Source organism: Bubalus bubalis, chromosome 18, assembly GCF_019923935.1.
Source record: "Bubalus bubalis isolate 160015118507 breed Murrah chromosome 18, NDDB_SH_1, whole genome shotgun sequence".
Classification (NCBI taxonomy): Eukaryota; Metazoa; Chordata; class Mammalia; order Artiodactyla; family Bovidae; genus Bubalus; species Bubalus bubalis.
In genome coordinates, this window is record NC_059174.1 from 55,030,066 (window position 1) to 55,054,647 (window position 24,582).

Sequence of the window (24,582 nt, forward strand, 5' to 3'; positions counted from 1 at the left end):
CAATCCGAAGCTGAGGCCCCAGAATTGGAGTGGGAGGGAAGACGGTCGATAAGGAGGAAAGGAAGCGTGGGGAACGTGTGGTTCCCCGAAGAAGTGTTAAAAGAGTTTTGCAATCGCCTTAGCGAGGAGGCTCTGGGTAAAAGGAGGAGGAGCCAGGAGGCGAGAGGAATGGACGCGGCCTCTGCGCGTGGGCGGGGCCTAAAAAGTGACACCACGCCCCACCAGGAGAGCTTGCATATTTATAAAGAACCACTGAGATTTTTGGATGACTTGGCAGTCTAGAGGGGCCAGAACACTTCGTTCCTAGCGCGTTTCCGTTTCCGCTAGGATATTGGCGGTTGGTGAGCATCATGGCAACCGTGGTGAGTGTCGGCGTGCTGAGGGCTGGAGTCTCAAGCAGGGGACTGGACGGGGACTCTTGGATCTTAGTGGAGAGGAGGCTGAGGACCTTGACTCCTGGATCTGAGGAAGGAGGGAACTGGGGGCCTGGGCCTCTGGATCTGAGGGAGGAAAAAAGAAGAGACTAGGATCCCGGCATCCTGGGTTCAAGTGAATATTTACGGTATCAGTGGTCATATCCGACTCCATCATCTTGTAGGAACTCCAACTTCCAATCCTCTGGGCGCAACCAGTGGCCAGTTCTGCAGTCCTTTGCTTTGAAGTCTGATAAGGGTTGTAGTATCTTGGGCTCCAAGCCATAAAACAGTCTTGGGTTGTTGATGGTGTGAGTGGTACCTGAGTACAAGGGAGAAACACAGGCGGGGACCTGCCGTTTGAGCTTCAGATCGTGGAGTTGCTTACTGAGTCTTGAGCCAAAAGAAAGAGTGTTGAGAACGCAGAGTCGAAAATGGTTGGGGGCACAGAGGCTTGAGATCTTGTCATGGAATTGTTTCAACTGTTTTCATATTCCTAGCACTTCATCAAGGGCATGCCCAGTGTGGATGCTCAATAGGTTATCACTTGAATGAATACATGTGAACTCCGTTTGGAGAGACCCAAGTATACTGGGCCAGGCCCCAAGTACTTTCCTGAGAAACATCTGAATAAAGAAAGAATGTAGCCTTAGCTTGGGGGTTGGACATGGCTTCCCCGAGGCCTCAGTCCCCATGGTAACCCCAGTCAAGATGGGGCTAGGATGGAGATGAGATGGTGCCTGTGGTGTGAACTATCACCCTGTGTCTGTTGTCATGGTAAAGGGGAGTGGATGGTGAAGTGGAAGAGGAAAAGGCAGTGGCCACCGTCCTGACATGCAGTTCCAATGGGTGTGGATAAAGCATTGGAAGTGTGAGGGGATGGTAGGGGTAGAATTTCATAATGACCTCTGTTTCCATGGGATCAGTGGGCAGCAGGGGGTAGGAGAGGCTTATGGTGAAAGGAAAGGTTTTGTAGGAGGCAGGTCCATTTATGTTGAGATGGCTAAAGGTTGGGATTCCTGGATCAATGTCTCTTTTCTGTCTCAAGTAGTGTCTGATAGGCTCTGTAGGGGTGAGTGGGAGTATGTTCTCAATCTTCTGGTAGTGGTTTGGGCGCAGTGACCAACCTTCTCTGAGGAAGAGTGAGTGGGAAGGGTCACAAACAGCAAGGGAGGAGGCATGTGACCTAATGGTGATCAGGAAGTCTGAACTCTTGGTTCCAGAGAGGAGGGTTTTCCTGGGGTCCTATGACTGTATCTCCTCTCATTCTGGTGAGGAGATCTGTGAGCAGAAACAGGGTTGTGGGCAGGTGGCCAAGGAGTTGGGTCAGTATGCTGGCTTCTTAGGCCTCCTTTCTGAATTCACCCTGGAGAGCCACTGATCTACTTTATATCTCCGGATTTATCTATTCTGGACATTGCATATAAATAGAATCATGTGACAGGTGACCTTTTGTGTCTGGCTTCTTTGACTCAGCATAGTGTGTTCAAGGTTTACCCCTGTAGCATGGATCAGAGGTTCATACCTTTTTATGGCTGAATAATATTATGTTGTATGGCTACCCGTATTTTGTTTATCTGTTCATCCACTGATGGATATTTTGGGTTATGAATAACACTGCCATGAGTATCTGAGAGGATCTCCACTGGGTTCTTGAATTATGCCAGGCAGTGTTTACTGACCTCTCCCCGCTTCATGAGAAGGGATAGTGTCTGACTTTGCTCTTTGGAGAGCTGGGGACACAGGAGGCCTCAGTACCTGCTTGTTGAATGAGCTCAGAAGGTCATTCATTCAAACCCCAAACACTGAGCCCTGAGGTAAAGCAGTGAGATGTATGTTGTGCCCTTTATGGGACAGAGCGTCCTTTGGAGCTGAGAACGTTGATCCAACAGTCTCTCTTATGGGCGTGAGATTGACCTACCAGGGGAGGCCTTCCTTCTGCTTCGACGTCCAGAGACCCTAGAACTAGCCAGGCAGGGGCTGAGTGAGGGAAGGCCTCCCTTAATGACTGGTGCTTGATGTGATTCAGTGAGGAGGGTGGGGAGAGCACAGGACCCAGGGACCTGCACACACAGAGGCCTAGTGACAGAGAGCTGGGGCTGACAGTGTCATGGGGTCAACCCACCAGCCTTAGTGGGTGATTGCCAAGGAGGGTCTGGTGTTTGGGCTGCCAACCTGCCTCTGGGGAGGAGAGAAAAGGACTGTTTCATGGGAGGAGGGCAGGAGGCACAGCTAGGACCACAAAGTCGGTACTGACGCTTCTTCCTCCAACCCCAGACAGCCACAACCAAGGTTCCAGAGATCCGTGATGTGACACGGATTGAGCGTATCGGTGAGTGAGCGTGGATCCGGAATGGGCCCTAGTGCCTGCCTGGCCCCTGTGCCCTTGACAGAGCCCACCTACCCAGGAACCCCAAGAGGGGAAGGTCCTGCACACTATCCCCCCATCTCTCCCCCTATCTAAGCAGGGAGGATCCTGAGTTCCAGAACAGATTAGATGCCCAGGGGTGGGGTGGGGTGGACCCTGCCAGGCCCCAACCCCTCACACCATGCATCAACAGGAGCTGGCAGGTAACCATGTCTTCTGGTTCTTTCCCCGCACACAGGCGCTCACTCCCACATCCGGGGGCTGGGACTCGATGATGCCTTGGAGCCACGGCAGGTAGAGCCCAGGGGGGTCAGGCTGGGAAGGCTGCTCCAGGGAGGCCTCAGGTGGAGGGGACCCAGGGCCCTGGGGAATGTAGGGACTGTGTTATGATCTTCCAGGTCTTTGGCTATGCTGTATTTATACAATTCAGCCACACACAGGTCTCTAAAAGATGGGGATGGAGAAAAGCCTTTTTTTCTGAAGGCCTAGCCAACAGTTTGGGCCTGAAGTGGTCGAAATGCAGTAGCAGCTCAGTAGAAAGTCACCTTCCTTATATGTTCTGTCACCTACCCCCAGGCTTCCCAGGGCATGGTGGGCCAGCTGGCGGCCCGGAGGGCAGCCGGTGTGGTGCTGGAGATGATCCGAGAAGGGAAGATCGCTGGCCGGGCGGTTCTCATCGCTGGCCAGCCGGGCACTGGGAAGACAGCCATTGCCATGGGTAAGGCACTTCTCCAGGCAGTAGCTCTTTTGGCCTCACCGGATGATCCTCCCATGTAAGTCAGGGTCAGGTTCAGCCATGTCTTACGGACAGCACAAAATGGAAGTGGCTTAAACACTAAGGGTTTGTTCTGTCACATAGAAGAGTCTGAACATAAGCCAATTCAGGCTTGTTGAGCAGTCCTATGAGGCCTCCTACCTTCTTGCCTCAAGATTACTTGCTTCCATGTCAGGGACACCTCGGGTTGCAAAAAGGTGGCCTATGCTCCAGCCATCCCACTCATACTCCATATAAGAAGAAGGAGAAAGGAATTGCAATGAGAGTGTACCTCCTAGAGGGAGCTCCTTTTAAGCAGCTATCTCAGGGCACCCATATTCTCTTGCTTATGTTTTATTGACTAGAACTTAATGACCACACTCTACTGCACAAGAGAGAGAGAAGCATTAAAATTTTTTTATATTTTAATTGGGACTACTGCTACCTTAGTGAAATGGGCGTTCTGGAACAAAGGAAGATGTGAAAGATGAGCGTTGTATAGACAACCAGCAGTCTCTTTTGCAATCCATTAGTGATTTAAGTGCTTTTTGCTCACAACTGTCCCTTATCCTTGTTGAGCTCTTATCTGTCCTTCAAAACTGCACTCTGACATCTTTTCCTTGTTGAAGGTTTCCTGGACTCTCCTCTCTTCCCACTCACTCTCACCTTTGTGCCTGGACTGTGGGGCCAGGCAGTGAGACTCAAGGTAACAGCTAGGTCTTCAGTTAAGAAAAAGTAACACTCACATCTGGGGACACCAAGATGATTAAGACTGAAGTCCTGACTTTAAGGGGCTTCCAGCCTGGGGCAGGTGTTTGTGGACACAGTCCCGTCCGTGTAAAGAACAGAGGAGGCTTCTCCTCCAATGAAGGGTGATGGGGAGAGAATGGGGTGGCAGTTGTCAGGAGGGACATCCCAGGTGAGTCAGTACCGGAACTGAGACTCGCAGCAAGTCTGGGAGTCTCCTGAACAGACAGTAGGGAGCGCGATACCCAGGCGCAGAGTGTGGCATGCCTCTGGAAAGGGGACCAGGAAGAGTTGCCACCTCGCACTGGTCAGGAGGGTTCAGTGACTTCCTGTCTGGGAGACTTGGCTCAGAGCTGGGTAGAGCCCTCAGGAAGGGGAGCTGGCAGAGAGGCCCGGAGCTTGGAGTGATGGCAGGAACCGCCTGCTGTCTGCCAGCTGACCCCAGGCCCCAGACCATAGAGGAGGCCCTTCCCTGTGCTGGTCCCAGGTCACATGTCGGGGTCACGGCTGAGCACCAGGGCATGCCTGCCCGCCCTCATCATTGCTCCTATGCAGCAATGTCGTCCTCTGCCAGTGCTTGTCATGTTATGGTTCCCATTACCCAGAGGGGCAGGCTGGCTTGGGCAGCAGCTTAGACTTCTTAAGATAACTTGGTGCTAAACATTGAAGCCAGGATTCGAACCTGCACAGTCTCTTTTAACCTTCTCTTTCAGCCCCTTGCCTCCACCCCTGCTCATCTCCCCCAAGCCCTGAGGCTAAACAGCTCTTAGAGGGTGGGAGGCAGGTCCGGCATGATTGTAGAGTCGTAAAGTTTTTGGTCTGGGCAGCGTGGGGGTCCCACCCAGGGCCTCCCAACGTGGCCCTCCATCGCTCGCTTTCTGCAAGTCTCCCTGTCTGCCCTGCAGCACCCAGCCCCTCTCTCCTGCTCCTCCTGTCTGAAGAAGGAGAAGAGCTAGTTGGGGAGGTGTGGGGACCTGGTGCCTGGACCACCTACCCAAACTGCCTCCCCTCTTCCTCAGGCATGGCGCAGGCCTTGGGCCCTGACACCCCATTCACAGCCATTGCAGGCAGTGAGATCTTCTCCTTGGAGATGAGCAAGACAGAGGCACTGACCCAGGCCTTCCGGCGCTCCATCGGCGTGCGCATCAAGTAAGCAGGAGTGATGGTAGCTCCCAGCAGCCTCGGGACACCCCCTTAGGGATGCCAGCTCGTCCTGCACCCAGGGGCCCACAGGGGTGAGCAGTTCCTGAGGGCCCAGGCCGCGGGCTATCTCCTTAGACCTGTTCTCTCGCCAGGGAGGAGACCGAGATCATCGAAGGGGAGGTGGTAGAGATCCAGATTGATCGGCCAGCCACAGGGACGGTGAGTCTGCTCCCAAGTCTAGGCTACCCCAAGGGCTGTAGGGCGGGGTTGGGGGGAGGTGCAGTGCCGGGTCTGCACTGAGGTCAGAATCCCATGGAAAGTTCGAGATGCAGCTTAGTGTCATCCATATGCCGGCAAGAGAGGGTCGGTTGAATTGATGGCGGTTTGTCCATTTGTGAGGGGCGCTGTGAGCTAAGTGGTGGAACAATGGAAAAGGATATGGAAAAGAACATATTTATGTCTAACTGGATCACTTTGCTGTACAGCAAAAATTAACGCAATATTGTAAATCAACTATACTTCCCAAAAAAACAAACCGAGCAATGGAATGACAGAGGAGGTCTTGAAGTTTCTCACAGTTAATTCCTAATAGGCTTACAGACCCGTTGGATTTATAAATCCTAGTACCTCAACTATACTCCAATAAGAATTAATTAACAGGAATTTCCTGGTGGTCCAGTGGTTAGGACTCCGCAATTCCACCACAGATTCAATTCCTGGTCAGGGAGCTAAGATCCTACATGCCACTCAGCCATAAAACCAAGACAAAGCAGAAGCAATATTGTAACAAATTCAATAAGGACTTTAAAAAATGGTCACATCCAAAAAAAAACCTGAAAAAAAAGATTTTTAAAAAACCTAAAACTTAGCCAGCACCCCCACCCCTGCCCCTTCCTTCTGCCTCTTTCTGCAGTACACCGTAGAAATGGCCGCCCTCACCTGTTTGAGTTTCATTAGCTTTTATCACCCACCTGTGTATTCCAAGATTGCCCATGTTAAAAACTTCATGTCTTTTAAGTCTTCTTTCATAGTCTGGTTTGCCCTTCATCTCGATCTCTCTTTGGTCTCTTAGGTCTCTTGTTTTTCACCGACATAAAATCACACAACATAAACTAACCATCAACCCCTTCAGAGTCGCTCCTCCTCCCCTCCCACCCCACCTGCAGTCCCTGCAACCACAAATCTACTTCCTGTCTTAATGGATTTGCCTCTGATGGAATCCGACAATATACGACTTTTTGTGTATGTCTTCGAGGTTCATCCGTGTTTGTAGTTCTCTGTTAAATATTAAGTTACAGGTGTTAATAAAATGCTAAATAAAAGGAAATCTAAAATTGCTTCAAATCCATTGACCTGATGCACAGTCCTACCTTCTGTTTCTGTGTCTTGTAGGAACATCCTCCTCTTTTTTCATTAGCTTCTCATTTTCAGTGGAAATAGACTTAAAGTGAAAATTGTGGTCAGTTGCGCTTTTAGCACTTGTAACAGCCTCCTAAATTAGTCTTATCTATTGGCAATTAACAGAGAAGGCGATGGCACCCCACTCCAGTACTCTTGCCTGGAAAATCCCATGGACGGAGGAGCCTGGTAGGCTGCAATCCATGGGGTCGCTAAGAGTCGGACACGACTGAGCGACTTTACTTTCACTTTTCACTTTCATGCATTGGAGAAGGAAATGGCAACCCACTCCAGTGTTCTTGCCTGGAGAATCCCAGGGACGGGGGAGCCTGGTGGGCTGCCGTCTATGGGGTCGCACGGAGTCGGACACGACTGAAGTGACTTAGCGTTGGCAATTAAATTTTGAATTTTAAAAACACGGTAGAAAAAAAAACCATGGTGGGAGACTCTTGAAGTATAGGGAAAGCTATTCCCCAGATAGTTCTTTAAATTAGAGTTTAAAGAGATTACAGAAGAAATCCATGGATCTATCCTCATTAAAATGGACAACCAGGGACTTCCTGGTGGTGCAGTGGCTGGGACTCTATGCTTCCAATGCAGGGGGCCTGGGTTCGATCCCTGCTCAGGGAATTAAGATCCGCATGCCCCAGCCAAGACCCAGCACAGCCAAAAAGAAAAACTGTAAATGAACAACCAAAACTCCCTTTAACTCCCTCCCCAAACCCACCTGCCACCTCTCCCTACAAAGGGAGCATCTCGCTATGGAAACACCTCCAGGAAACAGGTGAGACAGGACGTGCTGGGAAAAGCCCAGACTTGGTGACTGTTTACCTTGAGGGGGCGGGGAGTGTGATGTTTTGTTTTCTTAGCTTATCTGGTGGGGAGGGTATATGGCATTTTTGTTTTCTTAGCTTATCTCTTGGGGGTGGGGCGTGGCATTTTTGTTGTCTTAGCTGTGTTCTTCTGGGTTTGTGGTTAGCAAAAGACCACCTTTTATTTGGGTATGAAAAACATGTTAGAGTGGGTCCTCCCCCTTGACCCTTCGGTGGGACCTCAGGTACCTGTTGTTTTTACAGATTTTGTCTTTCAGGTTTTTGTTTCTCTTTGCGGGGCAGGGGCAGTGCTTACGACATGTGGGATCTCAGTTCCTCAACCAGGGATCAAACCCACGCCTCCTGCATGGGCAGTGTGGAGTTTTGACCACTGGACCACCAGGGAAGTCCCTGTTTGTTCCTTTACTGGTTTTAATTTATTTATTTAGGCTGAACCAGGTCTTAGTTGTGACATATGGGATCTAGTTCCCTGACCAGGGATCGAACCTGGGCCCCCTGCATTAAGAGTCTTATGCACTGGACTTCCAGGCAAGTCCCCTTTACTGGATTTTTAATAACAGCTTTATTAAGGCACAACTGACCTCCAATAAGCCATGCCCCAGAAAGTTTTCAGGATTTTAGGTTTTGACATACACATACCCACAAAGCTGTCACCGAGGCTATGACAGTGGATATCTTCATGAAGCCCCCAGCACTGCCCATGTCATGCTGGTTCTGAAGCTGTGCTGGGGAGACATCAGGGCCCCCTCTAAACCCCTTACCTGTCACCCCTCAGGGCTCCAAAGTCGGCAAGCTGACCCTCAAGACCACAGAGATGGAGACCATATATGACCTGGGCACCAAGATGATCGAGTCCCTGACCAAGGACAAGGTCCAGGCCGGGTGAGCAGTGGGGACCACACCGCTGGCCAGGCGTAGGGGAGCTCCGGCCCTTCCTGTCCTCACCCCTTCCCGCCTTCCCCTGCAGGGATGTGATCACCATCGACAAGGCTACAGGCAAGATCTCCAAGCTGGGACGCTCCTTCACACGGGCTCGCGACTATGACGCCATGGGCTCCCAGGTGGGCAGGGCTCCTAGGCCCCCTCGCTCAGGCACCAGCATGCTTCCCTCTCCACCACCCCCAGCGCCTGCAGCATCCGGACCCTCCTGTCACCCAGCCCTGTGGCCCTGGCCCTCCTGGTGCTTCCCCGTCCCCTCCAGGACAGCCAGGGGTTTCCAGGGTCCTCCAGGAACCCCTGCGTCCTTCAGTGCTCTGGGCTGCCCGAGTCTTTACCCCTCAGGCCTGGGGTTTCTGCATAACCCCTACCTGGGTTCCTAGCTCCATTCCAGGGAGCCCGTCTGTCCTCGACAGCCCCGGGGCCCCCGCTTCATGCTCTTTTCTGCCCTTGTCTACCCCGAACTCCACCCCGGCCTATAGACCAAGTTCGTGCAGTGCCCAGACGGGGAGCTGCAGAAGCGCAAGGAGGTGGTGCACACGGTGTCTCTCCACGAGATCGACGTCATCAACTCCCGCACCCAGGGCTTCCTGGCCCTCTTCTCAGGTGAGGCCCTCCTGTCCCACCCCCGCAGGCGGCTCCCTCACCCCGCCCCTCCGCGCCCCTCCCCGCCCACGCACCAGGACGGCCTGGCGTTTCCCCTCTCCCCCTCTCCACCATCCCTCTTTGCCGGCTTCCGCTCTTCTCCACCTGTGGTTTGGTTCGTCTCTCCCTATCTGTTGCCTCTCTGGGACGTCTCTGAGTCCCTGGCCACTGTCAGTCACCACTCCAGCTTGCTCTCTCTGTCCCCGGCGTCCCGTCTCTCTCTGCCTTCATCCACTGCCCTCCCCCACCCCCGGCCCTGGATCCCTTCCCTTCTCTGACACTCTGCCCCCTACCCCAACCCCTGCCTCCCGCAGGCGACACAGGGGAGATCAAGTCTGAAGTCCGAGAGCAGATCAATGCCAAGGTGGCCGAGTGGCGGGAGGAGGGCAAGGCAGAGATCATCCCCGGCGTGAGTACCTGGGCCAGGCCAGGTGGGGGGCGTGGGAGAAGAGGGGCATGGGGCGGGGGTGGGGGGGGGGGTGGGCTTGACACCTGCCCAACGGCCCCCAGGTGCTGTTCATCGACGAGGTCCACATGCTGGACATTGAGAGCTTCTCCTTCCTCAACCGGGCCCTGGAGAGTGACATGGCGCCTGTCCTTATCATGGCTACCAACCGTGGCATCACCCGGTGAGCCCCGCCAGCCCCTGAGGAGGCCCCTGGGAGAACAGGGAGCAAGTCGCTTATACCTCACTGCTGAATAGAAATAAAGGGAACGCAGCTTAGTATTTCTCTTGACCTAAGGATACAGTGGAAAAATCCCTGAGGCAGGAAGAGTACCAGACACCATAAAACTTGGGAACCTCTGCCATAGGGTTTTGCTGTGCCCGGTTCTGCCTGCTGGCTCTTCCTCACCTCATCTTCAAAAGTCCACAGGAAGGGAGAAGAAAGGGGGCGGGGCAAAGAGCTCAGGAGAGCCAGGGGCCTGAAGGCTGCACCCAGCACAGCCACCTGGACCCACTGCCCGGGGCCGCTCAGGTGCATGATTGCGGCCTTGTGCCAGCTGAAGCACAGGGAAGAAAGGGGCGCGACTGCCAGGGATAATGAGCAAGTTGCCCCTGGCTTTTGGCTCAGCCTTTCCTCAAAAGGAGCTCAGGAGCTAGATATCGTCTCAGCCCCATTCTATTCCATTCCTTTCGCCGCAAAACATGTACTGCAGAGCCTATGGGATCTTAGTTCGCCAACCAGGGATCTAACCCGCGCCCCCTGTGTTGGAAGCTTGGCGTCTTAATCACTGGACCACCAGGGAAGCCCCTTATCTTACTAATTTTATTTTTTGGCCATGCCACACGGCTTGCCACATCTTAGTTTCCCAACCAGGACTCAAACCTGTGCCCCCTGCAGTGGAAGCACGGAGTCCTAACCATTGGACCACCAAGGAGTTCCCTCAGCTCTGATTTCAAGATGGGGGACGGCAAGGCCCAGTGACTTGCCCTGGGCCACGTGTGGAAGGCAGCAGGGCTGCAGTTTGGTATCCAAATGAGTGCGTTTGTAGCAGCTGCAGGTCAGGCCAGGGATCAGGGGCATCACCTGTGAGAGGCTGCAAACCCAGGCACTCCTCATTATCCTGCAGATTCCATATTTGTGATTCTGCTTACTCGCTACAGATGATCTGTAGCCCCCAAATCGATATTTGCCACACTTTGGCGGTCATTCATGGACGTGTGCAGAGCAGGGAAAAATTGAATGGCCCACGGCAGACAGTCCAGGCGAGGGTCAAAGCAGGCAATGCTCCGCCTCCTAGTTTCAGCTCACGTGCTGTAATCAAGCGTCCTTTGCTTTGTTGCCACAGGCGTCGCACCGTATGCTGCTTGTTCCTGATGATTTTGCAGTTTAAAATGGCCCCTAGGGGACTTTGCTGGCGGTCAAGTCGTTGGGAGTCCACACTTCCAAAGCGGGGATCAGGGGTTTGATCCCTGGTTGGGAAACTAGGATTCCACATGTTGTGTGGAGCAGCCAAAAAATTAAATCATAAAATGTCCCCCAGCTGTCTAGTGTCTCTGAGCACAGCAGGGATGGGCCGTATGGAGCAAACACTTGTTAGATAGCATCCATCAAGCACAAGTTCAGAGGCTGTGGGCATGAGTTCAGCATGAAAAGTCAATAATATATACTGAATCAGGTATCTTTAAACAGAAACACCTGAAACCAGGCCATCTGGTGGCCAAAAATTGTGACAGAGGCTGCCAAGAGCTTAGCCATGTGTTACAGTTTCCTCCACGGGCAGTGGTTCAGTACATGGTAATTGAGTGATCGCCCAAGTTATAGATCACAGCTCCCACACATAACAAGAATCTGCTACTTCCTGGCGCCCGCCACATGCCTGACCTTGTGCTAGGCCAGGTGTAGTGAGGGTACAGGGTGGGCCCAGCCCCTCCCTTGTGGAGCTCTGGGTCCAGCAGAGGAGTGGGACCTTGATCCAGTAATCCCAGACCTAGATCTCTAGCTCAGACCAGTCTGGCTCCGGAGGGGGAGCGACGCAGTCAGGGGGCGGCTACCACGTCAGGCGGTGACGCCAGCCCTAAGCTGAAGGCTCAGCGGTATTTGGCCCAGTGAGTGGGCTGTGGCGGAGGGGGCGGGTGGGGTGGGGTATTCTAAGTTAGAGAAGGGAGAGCCAGGTTCTAGGAGCGTCACCCTGACGGCCCTCCCTTCCTCCTCCTGCGCAGGATCCGGGGCACCAGCTACCAGAGCCCCCACGGCATCCCCATTGACCTGCTGGACCGTCTGCTCATCGTCTCCACCTCCCCCTACAGCGAGAAAGACACAAAGCAGATCCTTCGCATCCGGTGCGGGCGGGGGCCCCTGGCCTTCCCGGGCAGGACCAGGCTGCTGGCCTGAGGGGCTGGTGTCCACCCTGCTTGACACATGGGGACCACTGAGGTCTGCGGGGGAGGTCACTTGGCCTGCCAGAAGCAGGGCTGGACGGGGCATCCGAGCAGTGGCCTCTGATGGGGGGGCGGGGGGGGGATCTTTGGACAAGGGAGGGGTTGTGAGGGTGCCTGGCGCTGGGGAAAGAGCCCTGAAAAGGGGAGGCACGGGAGGCCCGAGTTTGAGGTCCAGCTCCTGCCTCGGTGGCCCTTCTCACTCCGCGTTCTGGGCTTCCGAGGACTCTGACTCCTCATGGCTCTGTCCCTGGCTGAACACCCCCCCACTTCCCTGCCCGCAGGTGCGAGGAAGAAGACGTGGAGATGAGTGAGGACGCCTACACGGTTCTGACCCGCATCGGGCTGGAGACCTCGCTGCGCTATGCCATCCAGCTCATCACGGCTGCCAGCCTGGTGTGCCGGAAACGCAAGGTGAGCCGCAGAGTCCACCCAGCGTCAGAGGAGTGAGCGGTCCACACGCTACTCCCAGGGCTTTCCCTGGGCGGTGGCATTTAGTCCCAGAACTTAAAAGTTTTCGAAGGCGGGAACTTCAGGCTCTTGGGTTTATTTCTGTGGCTTCCAGCCTGACACATGGGAGGTGCTGGGTAAATATCTGTTGGCTGCAGTTGATGCTGTTAAGTCCATTTTACAGGTAAAGAAACTGAGGGATGGAGCGGTGGGGCCCACAGCCAGGAGGTGGCCATGGCGGGACGTGACCTGGCTCCTGGGTGGGGCCCCCCTGAGGTCTCATGTCCCCCATCAGGGCACCGAGGTGCAGGTGGACGACATCAAGCGGGTCTACTCTCTCTTCCTGGACGAGTCGCGCTCCACCCAATACATGAAGGAATACCAAGATGCCTTCCTCTTCAACGAGCTCAGTGAGTGTCCCCCACTGTGCCTGCCCCGGAGAGGGAGGAGGGAGCCCTGGCCCTGCCTGCTGGGCCGCACTGACCATGTGTCTTTCCTTCTCCCCACAGAAGGCGAAACCATGGACACCTCCTGAGCTGATCACCCTTCTCCCCCACCCCCGCCCCCATTTTCTACTAGAGTTCTGACACTGTGACTTTGTATAAAATGGTTCTGAAACTGGAGCCATTGTGTGTGTGTGTGTGTGTGTGTGTGTGTGCGTGTGCGCGCGCGCACGCGCGCATGCGCGCACAAATGGATGCACGCACCCGAGCCCCAAAAAAGACAACCCCGGAGTGCAGTTTGAGAAGTCTTTATTGGGAAGGGAGGGGAGGAGTGTCTGCTGGCTTCCGGAGTTAGGGTGGGCATGGGAGGTTGGAGTGGGGCATCCTTAGAGGAAGAGGATGTCTGGGAGCGGGGGGTGGTCACAGGCCAAGGGTTGGGTTCTGGGACCCCCGCAGTCAGTGCTGCTGAGGCGGCAGGGCCCACAGTGACAGCTGAGGGCCACGGGGAAGGAGACCATTGGGTCCACTCCAGGTGGGCAGCCGGGGAGCCGAACGGAGGCGAAGCGCAGCTCATGGTAGGTGCACACCCGCTGGGGCATGGGCGGCAGGATGACAGGCAGCACCCGCTTCTGGAGGGTGGGGAGCTTGAGTGTCTCCGTGGGGCTGAGCTCTTCCCCGAGCTCCCCCACTGCACCCCACAGATCCCAGACTCAGGCGTCCAGGGGACCCTCTGTGCTCTCCCTCCCAGCTGCCCGGCCCCTTCCCCAGGCGGCAGGCCACCCTTCCACCCCCAGTGCCACTTCCGGTCTTCTATGGGCCTGGCCCCGAGTAATCTGCCTGGAGCTGAGTTGGTGGCACCCGCCCGCCCTCGGCAGCTCACCATGCTGGGGCAGTAGCCGGCGCAGATGCTGGTGGTGAAAGTGATACAGACAGGGCAGGCCTCCTTCTCAGCCGCCAGGGTGGCGTTGATGGGCTGGCACAGCGGCCTCAATGGCCCCCTGGAAGCCCACACCCCGGCCACGCCCAGCAGCAGCCACAGCAGCAGTCCCTGGGACAAGGCCAGTGCCTCAGGGCCAGCCAGAGCCCTCACCCCACCCCCCGAGCCCTGCATGCACACGTTCAGGGACCCAGCTCCTGTGCCTGCCACCTTCCATTCAAGGATTGCCCATCCCCAGGGACCCTAGACACCCCAAGACCTCAGGCCCCACCTGCTGCCCTCCTCCCACCGGCAGGCCTACTGTTCTCCCCACACCCTTCTGGAAAGAGGCCTCCTCCACCAGGTCCCCGGACTCTCCCACTTCCTCCCAGCTGTTTCCTGGATGGAGTCTCAAGGGGCCCTACAGACTTACCTGGAGCATCTCCATCCTTGGTGCCTCCCCTCCTGTGTTTACCTGGTCTTATACCTGCAGGCTGTGGGGGCGGCAAGGCCACCGGGGGTGGCAGCATGGTGGGGTAACCTGGACACTAATCTCCCCGGGGGCGAGAGGCAGACAAGGTCAGAGAGAGGCAAGAGTGGCTCAATGGCGCATCCCTCCCCCACCACTCCCTGAGTGGCTCCCGCACCATGAAGCAGAAGACACCCAAGGAGAAGATGACTTCACAGGCTCAATCCCCAGGTGCTAGGGAGGTCGTGGTAGGAGTACAAGAAATCGGATATTGGAGGCCCTCAGCAGTGCCGCTTGCCTTGTGAGCGCGCCTCTACCTATCACGAGGGGACCCGGCAGAGGCTGCAGCACCGCCCCTCTGACAATTCTCCGATGGTGATTGGCTGCAGCCTCAATCCTGCTCCTCCGGCCAAAGCCTAAGTCCGACTTCTTAGGAGGGGCGTAGCTTCAATATCGGATTCTGTGGCTAGAGGTAGTCGGGGTCCACTCGCGCCGCCCCTCCAAAAAGGATTCAGTGGAATCCCACCTGCCCCACACTCGGGCCCCAAAAGCCAGGATGCCGGAACCAAACCCAGCAAAGAGCGTGATTTAGGATCTTTTAACTCTCCGCGAAAGATAAGCTATGCCCCTTCAGCCGCAGAAGTCCTGCCCCCGCAATTGAGTGGATGTTAGATCCGCCCCGCCCAAGGGCCAAGATCTGGTCCGCCCCCAGATGGGCGGGGCCCTCCTAGCCCAGACCAGCGAGCCCCTAGTCGCGGTCTTCCAGGCTTGACCCCGCCTCGTCTCGGGGGGCGTGTCCAGGGCGGGGCTGGCTGGTCTGATTCAGACCAATGCTGGCTTCAAGCTGCCGTAGTTGGAGTTCTCGGTGCGGTAGGCATGTGGCACGCTGTAGATGCCTGACACCGGCTTCCAGTGGGGGCCGCCCCAGGGCAGCTCCAGCGGGCAGAAACGGTCCAGCCGGCGGAGTGGGTGCAGCGGGAGGTTGTAGGATTCCTGAGCCAGAGTCAGCGCCCCGCGGTGAGGCACGAAGGGTATTACCGGGCGGCCGCGAGGCAAGCGGATTTTCGCCCGCTGGGGTGGCCAAGAGGAGGACGGACAAGGCAGCTGCTTCTGGCTGTGGCCGCCGGCCTGGGGCGTCTCCCCGAAGTTTGAGGTCATCGAATCCTTGCGAGGATAGCTTGACAACTCCTTCCTGTTGGGTTGGGGTGGAGGCAGGATGGGGAGAGCACAGCTGGATCCTCGAGGACACATTTGTAGGAGTCTGGGACCCTTTAGGAGGCTTGGGACTGGGGAATTATCTGGGGACTCAAACACCAAAAGAGGCCAGCCTTAGACCCTCAGGGCCATGCCCTCAGATCCGGAACTCCCTCTTGGGCCCTTTGCGGGCTCCTAGTTCCTGAGAGTTGACACTAAGTAAACCAGAGCGCTAAAAGAGGTAGGGGCTGGGTTTGAATTTCTGGTTCTTGCCCGCGCAGGGACTGAAGGCCGAGACTACTGAGTCAGAGAGGGGCAGTCAACACCGGGGGGCTCGGCGTCCCACCAGCCTCTGCGCGGGTTGTGCAGGGGGACGGGGCCAAGCGAGGACGCAGGCTCACTTCGAATAGGGCCGAAAATCCCGGGCCGAAGTGGTCAGATAGAGTTGATGGCGGTCCAGTATGGCCCGGTCAGAAATTGTGAAAGGCCGGCCGGCCAGCTCGGGGTTCTTGGTCCAAGGGATTAAAGCCTGAGGAAGATCGGGGGAGGAGGAATGAGCAAGAAAACTTTCATAACCCGTTCCATGTCCTGGGTGCCAGACTGAGAATTCCTCTTTCTTGGGTCTCAACAGCCCCTCTGAGCCAGGCCCTGATACCCGCCCCCAGAATCAGAATCCTTGGTCAATTGCACGTCAGTGCACTTCAACTTCGCGCCGCAAGTCAAAACTCTTACTAGCCTCACCTCCAAAATCCAAGTATTCTGCCCGCCCAAATCCAAGTATTCTGCCCGCCAAATCCCCAGTCACTGAAAGACCTCCCTGGCTCCTCCCCTAGATTGGTCCCGCCACTGGAATTCAGCAGAAACCATTCCTCCTTACTTTACCCTAAGAGGAGAAGCCAGCCCTTTCTCCGGTACCAAAGCGGCCTCAGAATATTCGAGCTCCGCCCACGAGTACTTTAGGCTGCGTAGCTCCGCCCCTAGCTCCTAGGCCCGCCCCAGGATTTACTAGACCAGCCTCAGAGCTGGGCTTTCGGGTTTCCAGTCCCTGTCTCCTTCTGGCTCCGCTTCTAAAGTGCCAAACCCCTCCCCTAGTCTATGCAACTTCAGATTCGGTCCCATTCTTTAGCCCCTAGACTTAGAGTTACTTCTGACCCGGCGCTAGGGTCTCAGCCCGGTTCCTAGCTTCTGAGCTCCTTCCCCCAACCCCAGGCGCTCAGTTCTGCCAGATCCTGCCACTGCGGTTCTCTACTACCTGGGAAGGGCTCCCTCGGTGGTGGTCCGCAAGCTCTAGGGGTTGGGGCCCGAAATAAGAGGTGGGGCCCCGGTCCAGGTCGGGCCAGCCGCCGTACTGCGCCTTCGTCTCACTGCACTGGTGCTTGATGATCAGAGGGAGGCGCCAGCCGCGATGTCTGAGCTGAGAGAAAGCGAGGCGGCGACCCAGCGTGAGGGTGCACGGGATTCCAGTGCAGCCCCCAGCCCTGTCTACCCCGGACCTGGGCAACCCAGAACCTTACTTTTTCCCCTAAATCCTTGATCCCCACAGTCCGGGTGGGGTTCGCAGGTTCTGGGGTCTTGGGCTGGGCGTAGGGCCCTCCGTGGGTCTTAGGCACGAGAGCTGAGCCCGAGGTTGTCTCCCATCTGCTGATGACCTCGTCGAAAGCCCAGACATGCAAATCCTGCTTTGAGGCCGGGGGCAGGGGCTCCGCGACCGTGGACTGAGCAGAAGGTGCGGGCAGTCAGCTGAAAGGACTCAGGAGTCTGGTCAGCTCCCAGCCCTTTCCTCCCGCCTGTTCCAGGCATCTGGGTTCGCTGGCGCCTCCTCTCTCGGCCCCAGACCCTGAGACCCCGCTCCTTCAGTCAGACAGGAGTCGAAGCCCCAAATCGCCCTTTCTCTCAGCAAGTGTCTGAATCCCCAGGCTCCTCCTTGAGTCTGCGACCCCAGTCTCCTCTTGGCCAAGAGGCTAGGGTCCTCTCACCTGCACAGTGGGCGGGGGGAAGGACACGGGCGGGATAAAGTGGTGGGCGACGCCACTGCTCGTGAGATGCCAGTTGGGCCAGGATCCAGGCACCTCTGTCCCAGAGATGGGGGACCATGGGGGACCGTAGCGCAGAGCTAGGGTCCGACCCGCCATGGTCCCACCCCTGCCCCGTAGCCTAGCAGGAGCAGGCTTGTTGTTGCTGTCGCCCCGGGTGACAGAACCCGCCCACCCTGAACGCAGCCAATGGAGGGCCTATTAGTGTGTAGCTGGATGGATAGAATAAGAGACTCAGGCATAGAGGAACGGGGATTTTGAGAGAGTGCCAAGACCCCCAAGAAGGGGACAAAAGCTCAGATAAATGGTGGGGGGAGACCCAGAGGGAGAGGAGGGTAAGAGGCGGGGGGAGGGAGGGGAATAGAAATTCAGAGTTTAGAGTCTGAGATCCAGAGACCCGGCTGCAGAGAGCGAGGGGCTGGGACCTGGGGGCGTGTCAGAGACCCAGAAATAGAGAGACAGAGTGGAAGGAGGACAGAGTCACCCAGCACATCAGGGAATCCACGAAAAACACCCCCCCCCCCCCCGCTTCCCCATAAGGTCCCAGCCTTCTTAGCTACCTCCTCCTTCTGCCAGGACAGCCCACCTCTAACGGCAGAGGGGGGATGGGGGTGAGGGGGTGGGTAACGATTTCCAGACTTCCCCGGGGCTCGCCCTCCCTCCCTGTGTGTGCTGAAGGAGTCAGCATCAGCTTCGGCTTCGTCTGTCCTGCCTGCCTTTGATTTGGTTGAAAACTTCCACCTGGGTATGGGGGTGGGAGAAGAGGAAGGGACCCAGAGGGAAATACTTAGCAATAAAGAGGGGGATGTGGAAAGAGTTTTGATGAATGAGAAAAATACATACAAGAATGAGTGAGAAACAGCGAGTGAGAAGCAGGGACAGAAAGAGAGCTAGTGACCCAGAGATTATGGGACAAGAATTTAGACAGCAACAGCAAAGGAGGTGGCAGAAGAGAGCAGGAACCACAGACCTAGAACACAAGATGTAGAAACAAAGGCAAAAATGTGTGTGTGCATGTGTGCGAGTGTGCACATATGTGTGCCTACGGAGTGGTAACATATGAATGGGTGTTCTGAGGGTGTGGGGTCTACCTCTGAGTTCTCTTGTCAGTTCCTCACTTTAAAACCCTTTTGATCAAAGCCTCTGCCTCCTCAGTCCCCATTCTTTTCCCACCAACCCATTCTTCAGACAGGGAAAACTGAGGCTGCCTTCTGCAGCTGCCCCAGGATTCCACAGACCCCCCCCTCATTCAGGCTTCTGGGGCCACTTATCCTATTGGATTATCCTGGCTCATTCTAGACTGATCAGTGTCCAACTCTCCCTTGATCTCAGCCAAGGGCAGGCCAATTGGTTAAAACCTCATGTCCTACTCAAGCTGGACAATGATAAGGTCTATTTCTTTCTGAGTATATTGCAAAGCCTGGGACAGGGAAGGGGATGGAAACCTGACTCCAACTCCCCACCAAGGCCAAAATCTTAACCATCTTGACCTCTGGTCATTCAACCTTGTTTGTACTCCTGTCGTAGGTAGCTCACTACCTCAAAACAGAGCATTCTAAGCATTTGCCCCATCTGACCAAATAAGGTTTCTTATTTGAACCCCAGCTCCCAACTACTTGCCTACGTGTTCCAGTTTTTATAATCCCCCCCCACAGTTTTATAATCCCCCCCAAGTATCCCCTCCTTGTCACTCTCTTCAGGATGAGCAAGGTGATGTCCTTTGAGATCACATGGTCAGCAGCTTAGAAGCTGAGGAACTCCAATGGTCAAATCCACCAGAGTTGATCTGACAAGTTGTATTAGCGTTCATAAACAGTAGGCACTCAGAAAATATTGGCTATCATCATCATCATCATCATCATTTTTACCCTCAAGTTCATCCAGGAGAACTCCTATTCATCCTTCAAAACCCCATTTGGTTTCATCATCTGTCTTTCCCAGAATGAGCTCTCAAAACCAGAGCACTGTGATTTTGTGCGACCATTTTACAAGTTCCCAGACTGAGGCCTAGAGCAGCCAGGCTACTCTTGAGGTCTTCCAGCATCCAGTTCCTTCTTCCTCTACCTGCTCAGTTCCTGGGCCTGGGTCTCAGGCCCGGCCAGTCCGGCTGAGGAGCGTGCAGACACAGGCAGTGTCAATTCGAATCCATCGCCAGCCCACACGGCCCTGGGCATCAGTGGTCAATGCCCGCACATAGGACTGCTTGGCCTTACACTCAGACACCCAGTGCCTCCGGTCCACACCCCGGCAGCCTCCTCCACCCCCACCAGGGCCACCTTCCCCAGCACTGGCAGCCTTGCAGCGGGTTTCAAAGAAGTACTGGCGCAGGGGACTGCCACCAGCTGCAGGCACCTCGCCCAGCACCTCCACCTCGCGCCCACGCAGGTCCACAGCAGTCCGGCGGTCTGTCACCCAGCCGCTGACTGCATCACACACGGCCAGCTCTCCACGGCGACTGGCTGGTGCTGTCTCGCTCACCCCTCGCCGACTGCGGTTAGCTGGCCTGCCGGCTGGCTCCCCAAAGGCCCCAGACTCCAGCAGAAAGAGCAGAGGGGGCCCCGTGGGGGTACCCCTGGACAGGGCCACCCGGGGGGACAAGAGGTCCCACTCAGGGGCTGGAAATGGGGGCAGGGGTGAGGGTGGGGGGTGGGGCTCCATCGGGACACTGGGGAGGAGGAAAAGCAGGAGGATGGGGAGGGAGCCTGAGGGGTGCGGGAGCATCTCGCTGAGCACCTGAGGATAGACAGAGGGAAGCTGGAATTAGGAGGATGATAACTTAGTGGGGGGACACATGGCAACTCCAGGGGCATCTGCATGACAGAACCACAGGTTCTAGAAGCTTGGAGGACCCCTATATTTTAGGACTTTGATAATGCCCAACCTCTAGATTAATCATAATTATTCTATTAGTATTAATAATAGCCAATAAAGGGGGAAATACAAGCTCAGAGAGACTAGTAACTTGTACCAGGTCACACAGCAAGCAAATGCCAGAGGTGGGACTCAAAACATGTCCCAGCAACTCCACTCTGCCATTTTGCCTCTACAACCCCAAAGAAGCCTAAATCCTGCAGCCGGGATGAGGTTTGAAGCTCCAAAATTTCTGAGAATGGTCATGCCCTGTAATTCCAGAGAGACCCAAGTTCAGCTTAAAACTGCCTGTAAGAAGGTAAGACACTTCCTCCCAGGTGAGGCTTCGGTTTCCCTATCCATGAAATTGGGCCAGGGCTGGGAGATGCTGGTGGGGGCATAGATGCTGCAGTTTCTCTAAAACATTCTGGAAGCCCGTGGGTTCTGGGAAAGGACTGAGAAGCAGTGGGTGGTTACTGGACCTGTCAGCACCTCCTCCACCTCCGAGCTCCAGGGCTGGGGGCCCCCAGGCTCCGGGGGGCCCCTGCTGGGGACACAGGTGACCCCCTCCTTCCTGACATCTCAGGAGAGGGAGGGGGCAACCACCTAGGGGAAGAAGGGAACAGGCAGATTAGAGAGGCAGGTGGGGGAGGGGGCCTGAGCCCCTGAACACTCCGCTTCTCAGTGTTCCTCTGAAAGTGTAGGGGACCAAGAGTCAAGGCTGCAGCCCCTCCCAGAGGCCCCTGCTCTGCCCAGGTGATGGCTCCTGGATGGAAAGCAGATGGGGGGAGGAGAGGAGAGGGGAGGGGAGAGGCTGAGGACGAAGGAGGCTGGAAAAGATTACATCCTCCTCGGCCCATTCATCTCACAGACGGGGCGGGGGCGGGGCTGGCCTGGACACCCGGGTCCCCGAGGGCCCACACTTAAGAAGCCCTGGGTCCCCCATGGCTGCTTCCTGGAATGTTCTCCGCTCATAGGACAGGCCAGGGCCCGTCCAAGACTTCTACTGCACATACCTGGAGTGGTTGCCTGCCCTGGCTGGGAGATGGGGAAATGAGAAGGGGAAAATGTGAAGAGGGGTACATGCTGACCCAACCAGAGCCGGGAGCGTGGGTTCCCAGCTGCTTCCTCCCTCAGACCGGGAGTCCTGCTTCCCAGGTGCCTTCTCAGTCAGACCTGGAGTCGTGGGTGCCGGCGGCCCACTTCCCCCACCCCATCCTTTGCAGGAGTCCAGGCTCTTGCCCCCTCCTCGCTCAGACCCCAAAGCCCCGCTCCCCAGCTCTCTCCTCCTTCAGGAACCCAGGTCGCCAGCTCCCGCCCTTAGATGCAGAAGTCAGGCGCCCCAAACCCCTCCTCCCTCGGACCCAGAAGTCCGGACCCCCAGTGCCGTCCTCCTTCAGACCCGAGAGTTCTGGGGTCCAAGCCCATCCTTCCCAGGCACTCAGAAGCGCGGACTCCCCGGCCCCTCCTCTCCCGGGAAGTTTAAGCCTGGGGGTCGGGACTCCTGAGACCGCTCTGGGGGTCGCGGACTGTCGGTCTCAGACGCTTCCCTCCTGCCTCAGTTTCCTCCGCCAAGCCCCGCCCCTGCCGGCCCCGCCCCCGTCCCTCCCTACCCGGGGGCCGGACGACCCGGACGCCGGAATCCCGGGGGAGGAGGCGTGGAGGCGCTTACCTGGGGCGCCCTCCTCGGCTCCTCCGGCAGTCTCCGGCGCGGCGGCGGCTCCTCCTCCTGCTCGCTGGCTGTAGGGACGCCTGTTCGCCCGCCGGCTCCTCGCTGCACACGCTCCGGAGGGCGCGGGTCGGGGGCGGGGGCGGGGCGGCGCCCGACGGCGGAGGAGGGGCCGGGGGATCCCGCCTTCCACACGCGTGCCGAGACCTCGGAAGCCCGGCCTGGCTCGCTCAGCCCTCAGCCCGCCTCAGTCCCAGGAGGCCAGGCGCCAGCCTCCACCTCCCTCCCTTCAAACTCGGGAGTCCGGGTCCGCAGCCCCCTCCTCCCCGCGGACACGGGAGTCCAGACCCCCAGCCCCTCCTCCCGCAGACGCCGGGAGTCTGGGCCCCCAGCTTCCTCCTCCTTAGGACCCCCCCCCCTTCTTCCTCAGCTCCAGCCCCCTCCTCCCGCAGACCCAGAAGTCCAGACCCCCAAGTCCCCTCCTCCCTCAAACCCAAGAGTCCAGACCCCACGTCCCCTTCTCCTTCAGACCCAGGAGTCCAGACCCCAAACCCCCTCCTCCGCAGACCCAGGAGTCTGGGCCTGAGATTCCTTTGCGTTCTCTTGCCAGTTTAGTGTCAATCCCCGGGCAGATTCCCACCCTCTGCTCTCATCTCCATTTCTCCCAGGAGCTCCAGGCCAGACATTAACCAGCTGGGTTCGGGGAGTGATAAGGCCCCGAGGCCCGGGGAGACGGTAGATGCGGGGGTCTCTCCCACATAAGTCCTCTCTGCTGGAATTTCCTGGGTGGGGACTGGGGAGAGGGTCTTGTCCTGAGTTTCAGATAAGAGAAATTCAAGGTATTCTAGGGCTTGGAGACAGACAAAGATATGGTTTGGGAGCAGAATGACCTGCCTGGAGAAAGAAAGTGAATAGTGACAGATGAAGGGAGATGGGGAGAAGAAAAGGGGACAGACTCCTAGAGAAAGAGGGAGACACACACTCAGAGAGAGAGAAGGCACAGACCGAGAGAGGGGACAGACACACTGAGGAAGGGGAGAGAAGCCCAGAGAAAGAGAGACCTTAAGACAGATGGAGACTCAGACAGGAGCTGAGAGTCCCTGGGACAGACTTAACTGCTTCACCCCTCCCCTGGAGCTATTTTCAGAAGGAAAACTGACACCCGCTTTGGTGGGTGGGGGGGGGCAGGGGTCATCCCATACCCCTCCCTCAGCCTAAATATAGCATGGCAAGGTGGCAGGAAGGGTGTCCCCGGATTAGGGTGTTCCCCTCACTGCTCCCCATCCTGGGCCAAGGCAACGTAGAAGGTGGCTGCGGTTGTTTATTGGGATGGGGGAGGGGCCCTGTCCACGGGAGTGTCCATTGGAGTTACTTCCCAGACCTCTCCAGGTTTCCCCCATCCCTGAGTACCCTACCTGCCCCACCCCCTACCAGAAGAAGTCTATGGAACTTCCATTCTCCGATGGGGTAGTAGGGGTGAGTTTGCAGATGGGAAAGTTTCCATCTCTTCCTCTCTCTGGGTCTCTATCTCCCTCTGTCTGGGTCCCTGTCCCCTCTGTATCCCCTGTCCCTCCCCTCTGCATCTCTGCCCCCTTCTCTGCATCTTTGCCCCCCTTCCTGTGTCTCTTACCCCCTCCCAGGCCGCTGCCCTCTTCTCTCCTCCTCTCCCTTCTCCCCTTGGGTGTCTCTGTCCACTGTTCACATGTCTTGTCCTCTTTGGGTCCCTGTGCTGGGGGCTCCGTGCCTGCCTCCCAGACTCTGCCTTGTGTCTGTCACTGCGATGGGGAGGGGGGGGGTCTGTCTCCATTTCTGTCTCCAAACGTGCCTTTCCCTCCCTTTCGGAGAGAAGTGTTAAATTATTTAAAGGTTACATTATTTTCGACCTTTATCAAAAGCTTCCCACAATCTGTACCTTCTTCTCTCTCTCTGTGTAAAAAGGTGGTTGGATTAAATGAGGGGTTTCCAAACTGAATTTGTTAGCTGCAGACCGAGTTACTAAGAGAAATTCCATAAAGGGTAGGTTCCCCTCAGACCAGTTCAAACACTCTGATTTGTCACACTGGTGCTAAGTAAGATTTCATTTGAACAAAAAAGAAAGGGGTGGTGTTGGGGGGTCTTTAGCTAAAAATAACAACAACAAGTCTCTGTAAACCACTGGATGGATTTTAATAAATTAATATAAGTACTTTGAATTAATACAAGTACCTGGCACATAGGAAGCCCTATATGTGTTAGTGATTTCACCGTCCTCCTCCTCCTCCAAATGCCCTTTTAGTACTGAAAGATCTCTGACCTTGGGTAACCCCCTCCCCTCTGAGCCTCAGTTTTCTCATTTGTGAGAAATGAAGCTGTTAAGTTCTGGTGCTGATCAGCAGGCTGATGGGGACACATGGGGTCAGGCAGCCGGCCACAAGTCCTGCCCCCCCCCTCAACTGGAACA

General features: G+C 56.2%; 4 protein-coding genes across 6 annotated transcripts; 1 reads left to right on the forward strand and 3 right to left on the reverse strand.

Annotated features, from left to right (window-relative positions):
- Positions 1 to 26: 26 nt before the first annotated feature.
- On the forward strand, positions 27 to 13,191 carry RUVBL2 (RuvB like AAA ATPase 2). The gene is made up of 15 exons (XM_025269474.3): positions 27 to 362; positions 2,691 to 2,745; positions 3,020 to 3,075; positions 3,358 to 3,499; positions 5,302 to 5,431; positions 5,578 to 5,644; positions 8,432 to 8,538; positions 8,624 to 8,717; positions 9,075 to 9,198; positions 9,552 to 9,646; positions 9,748 to 9,866; positions 11,903 to 12,022; positions 12,403 to 12,532; positions 12,864 to 12,978; positions 13,078 to 13,191. Exons 1-15 carry the CDS (start codon positions 351 to 353, stop codon positions 13,101 to 13,103), a joined length of 1,392 nt encoding a protein of 463 aa, XP_025125259.1. The 5' UTR covers positions 27 to 350; the 3' UTR covers positions 13,104 to 13,191.
- Positions 13,192 to 13,303: 112 nt separating this feature from the next.
- LHB (luteinizing hormone beta polypeptide) lies at positions 13,304 to 15,186 on the reverse strand. Of its 2 annotated transcripts, none has more exons than XM_044930668.1 (3): positions 14,361 to 15,186; positions 13,892 to 14,059; positions 13,304 to 13,637 (listed from the first exon to the last, which is right to left on the reverse strand). In XM_044930668.1, exons 1-3 carry the CDS (start codon positions 14,373 to 14,375, stop codon positions 13,398 to 13,400), a joined length of 423 nt encoding a protein of 140 aa, XP_044786603.1. In that variant the 5' UTR covers positions 14,376 to 15,186; the 3' UTR covers positions 13,304 to 13,397.
- A 23-nt stretch (positions 15,187 to 15,209) lies between these two features.
- LOC102391792 lies at positions 15,210 to 17,841 on the reverse strand. The gene is made up of 5 exons (XM_006044619.4): positions 17,567 to 17,841; positions 17,105 to 17,305; positions 16,843 to 17,004; positions 15,992 to 16,119; positions 15,210 to 15,588 (listed from the first exon to the last, which is right to left on the reverse strand). The coding sequence occupies exons 1-5, from the start codon at positions 17,720 to 17,722 to the stop codon at positions 15,219 to 15,221; spliced, it is 1,017 nt and encodes a 338-aa protein (XP_006044681.3). The 5' UTR covers positions 17,723 to 17,841; the 3' UTR covers positions 15,210 to 15,218.
- An 87-nt stretch (positions 17,842 to 17,928) lies between these two features.
- On the reverse strand, positions 17,929 to 23,696 carry NTF4 (neurotrophin 4). Of its 2 annotated transcripts, none has more exons than XM_006044616.4 (3): positions 22,146 to 23,696; positions 20,956 to 21,079; positions 17,929 to 20,356 (listed from the first exon to the last, which is right to left on the reverse strand). In XM_006044616.4, the coding sequence occupies exon 3, from the start codon at positions 20,342 to 20,344 to the stop codon at positions 19,712 to 19,714; it is 633 nt and encodes a 210-aa protein (XP_006044678.2). In that variant the 5' UTR covers positions 20,345 to 20,356; positions 20,956 to 21,079; positions 22,146 to 23,696; the 3' UTR covers positions 17,929 to 19,711. The 2 variants fall into 2 exon arrangements, with proteins under 2 accessions (XP_006044678.2, XP_044786791.1); XM_044930856.2 differs by lacking the exon at positions 22,146 to 23,696 and adding an exon at positions 21,852 to 22,058.
- Positions 23,697 to 24,582: the final 886 nt, after the last annotated feature.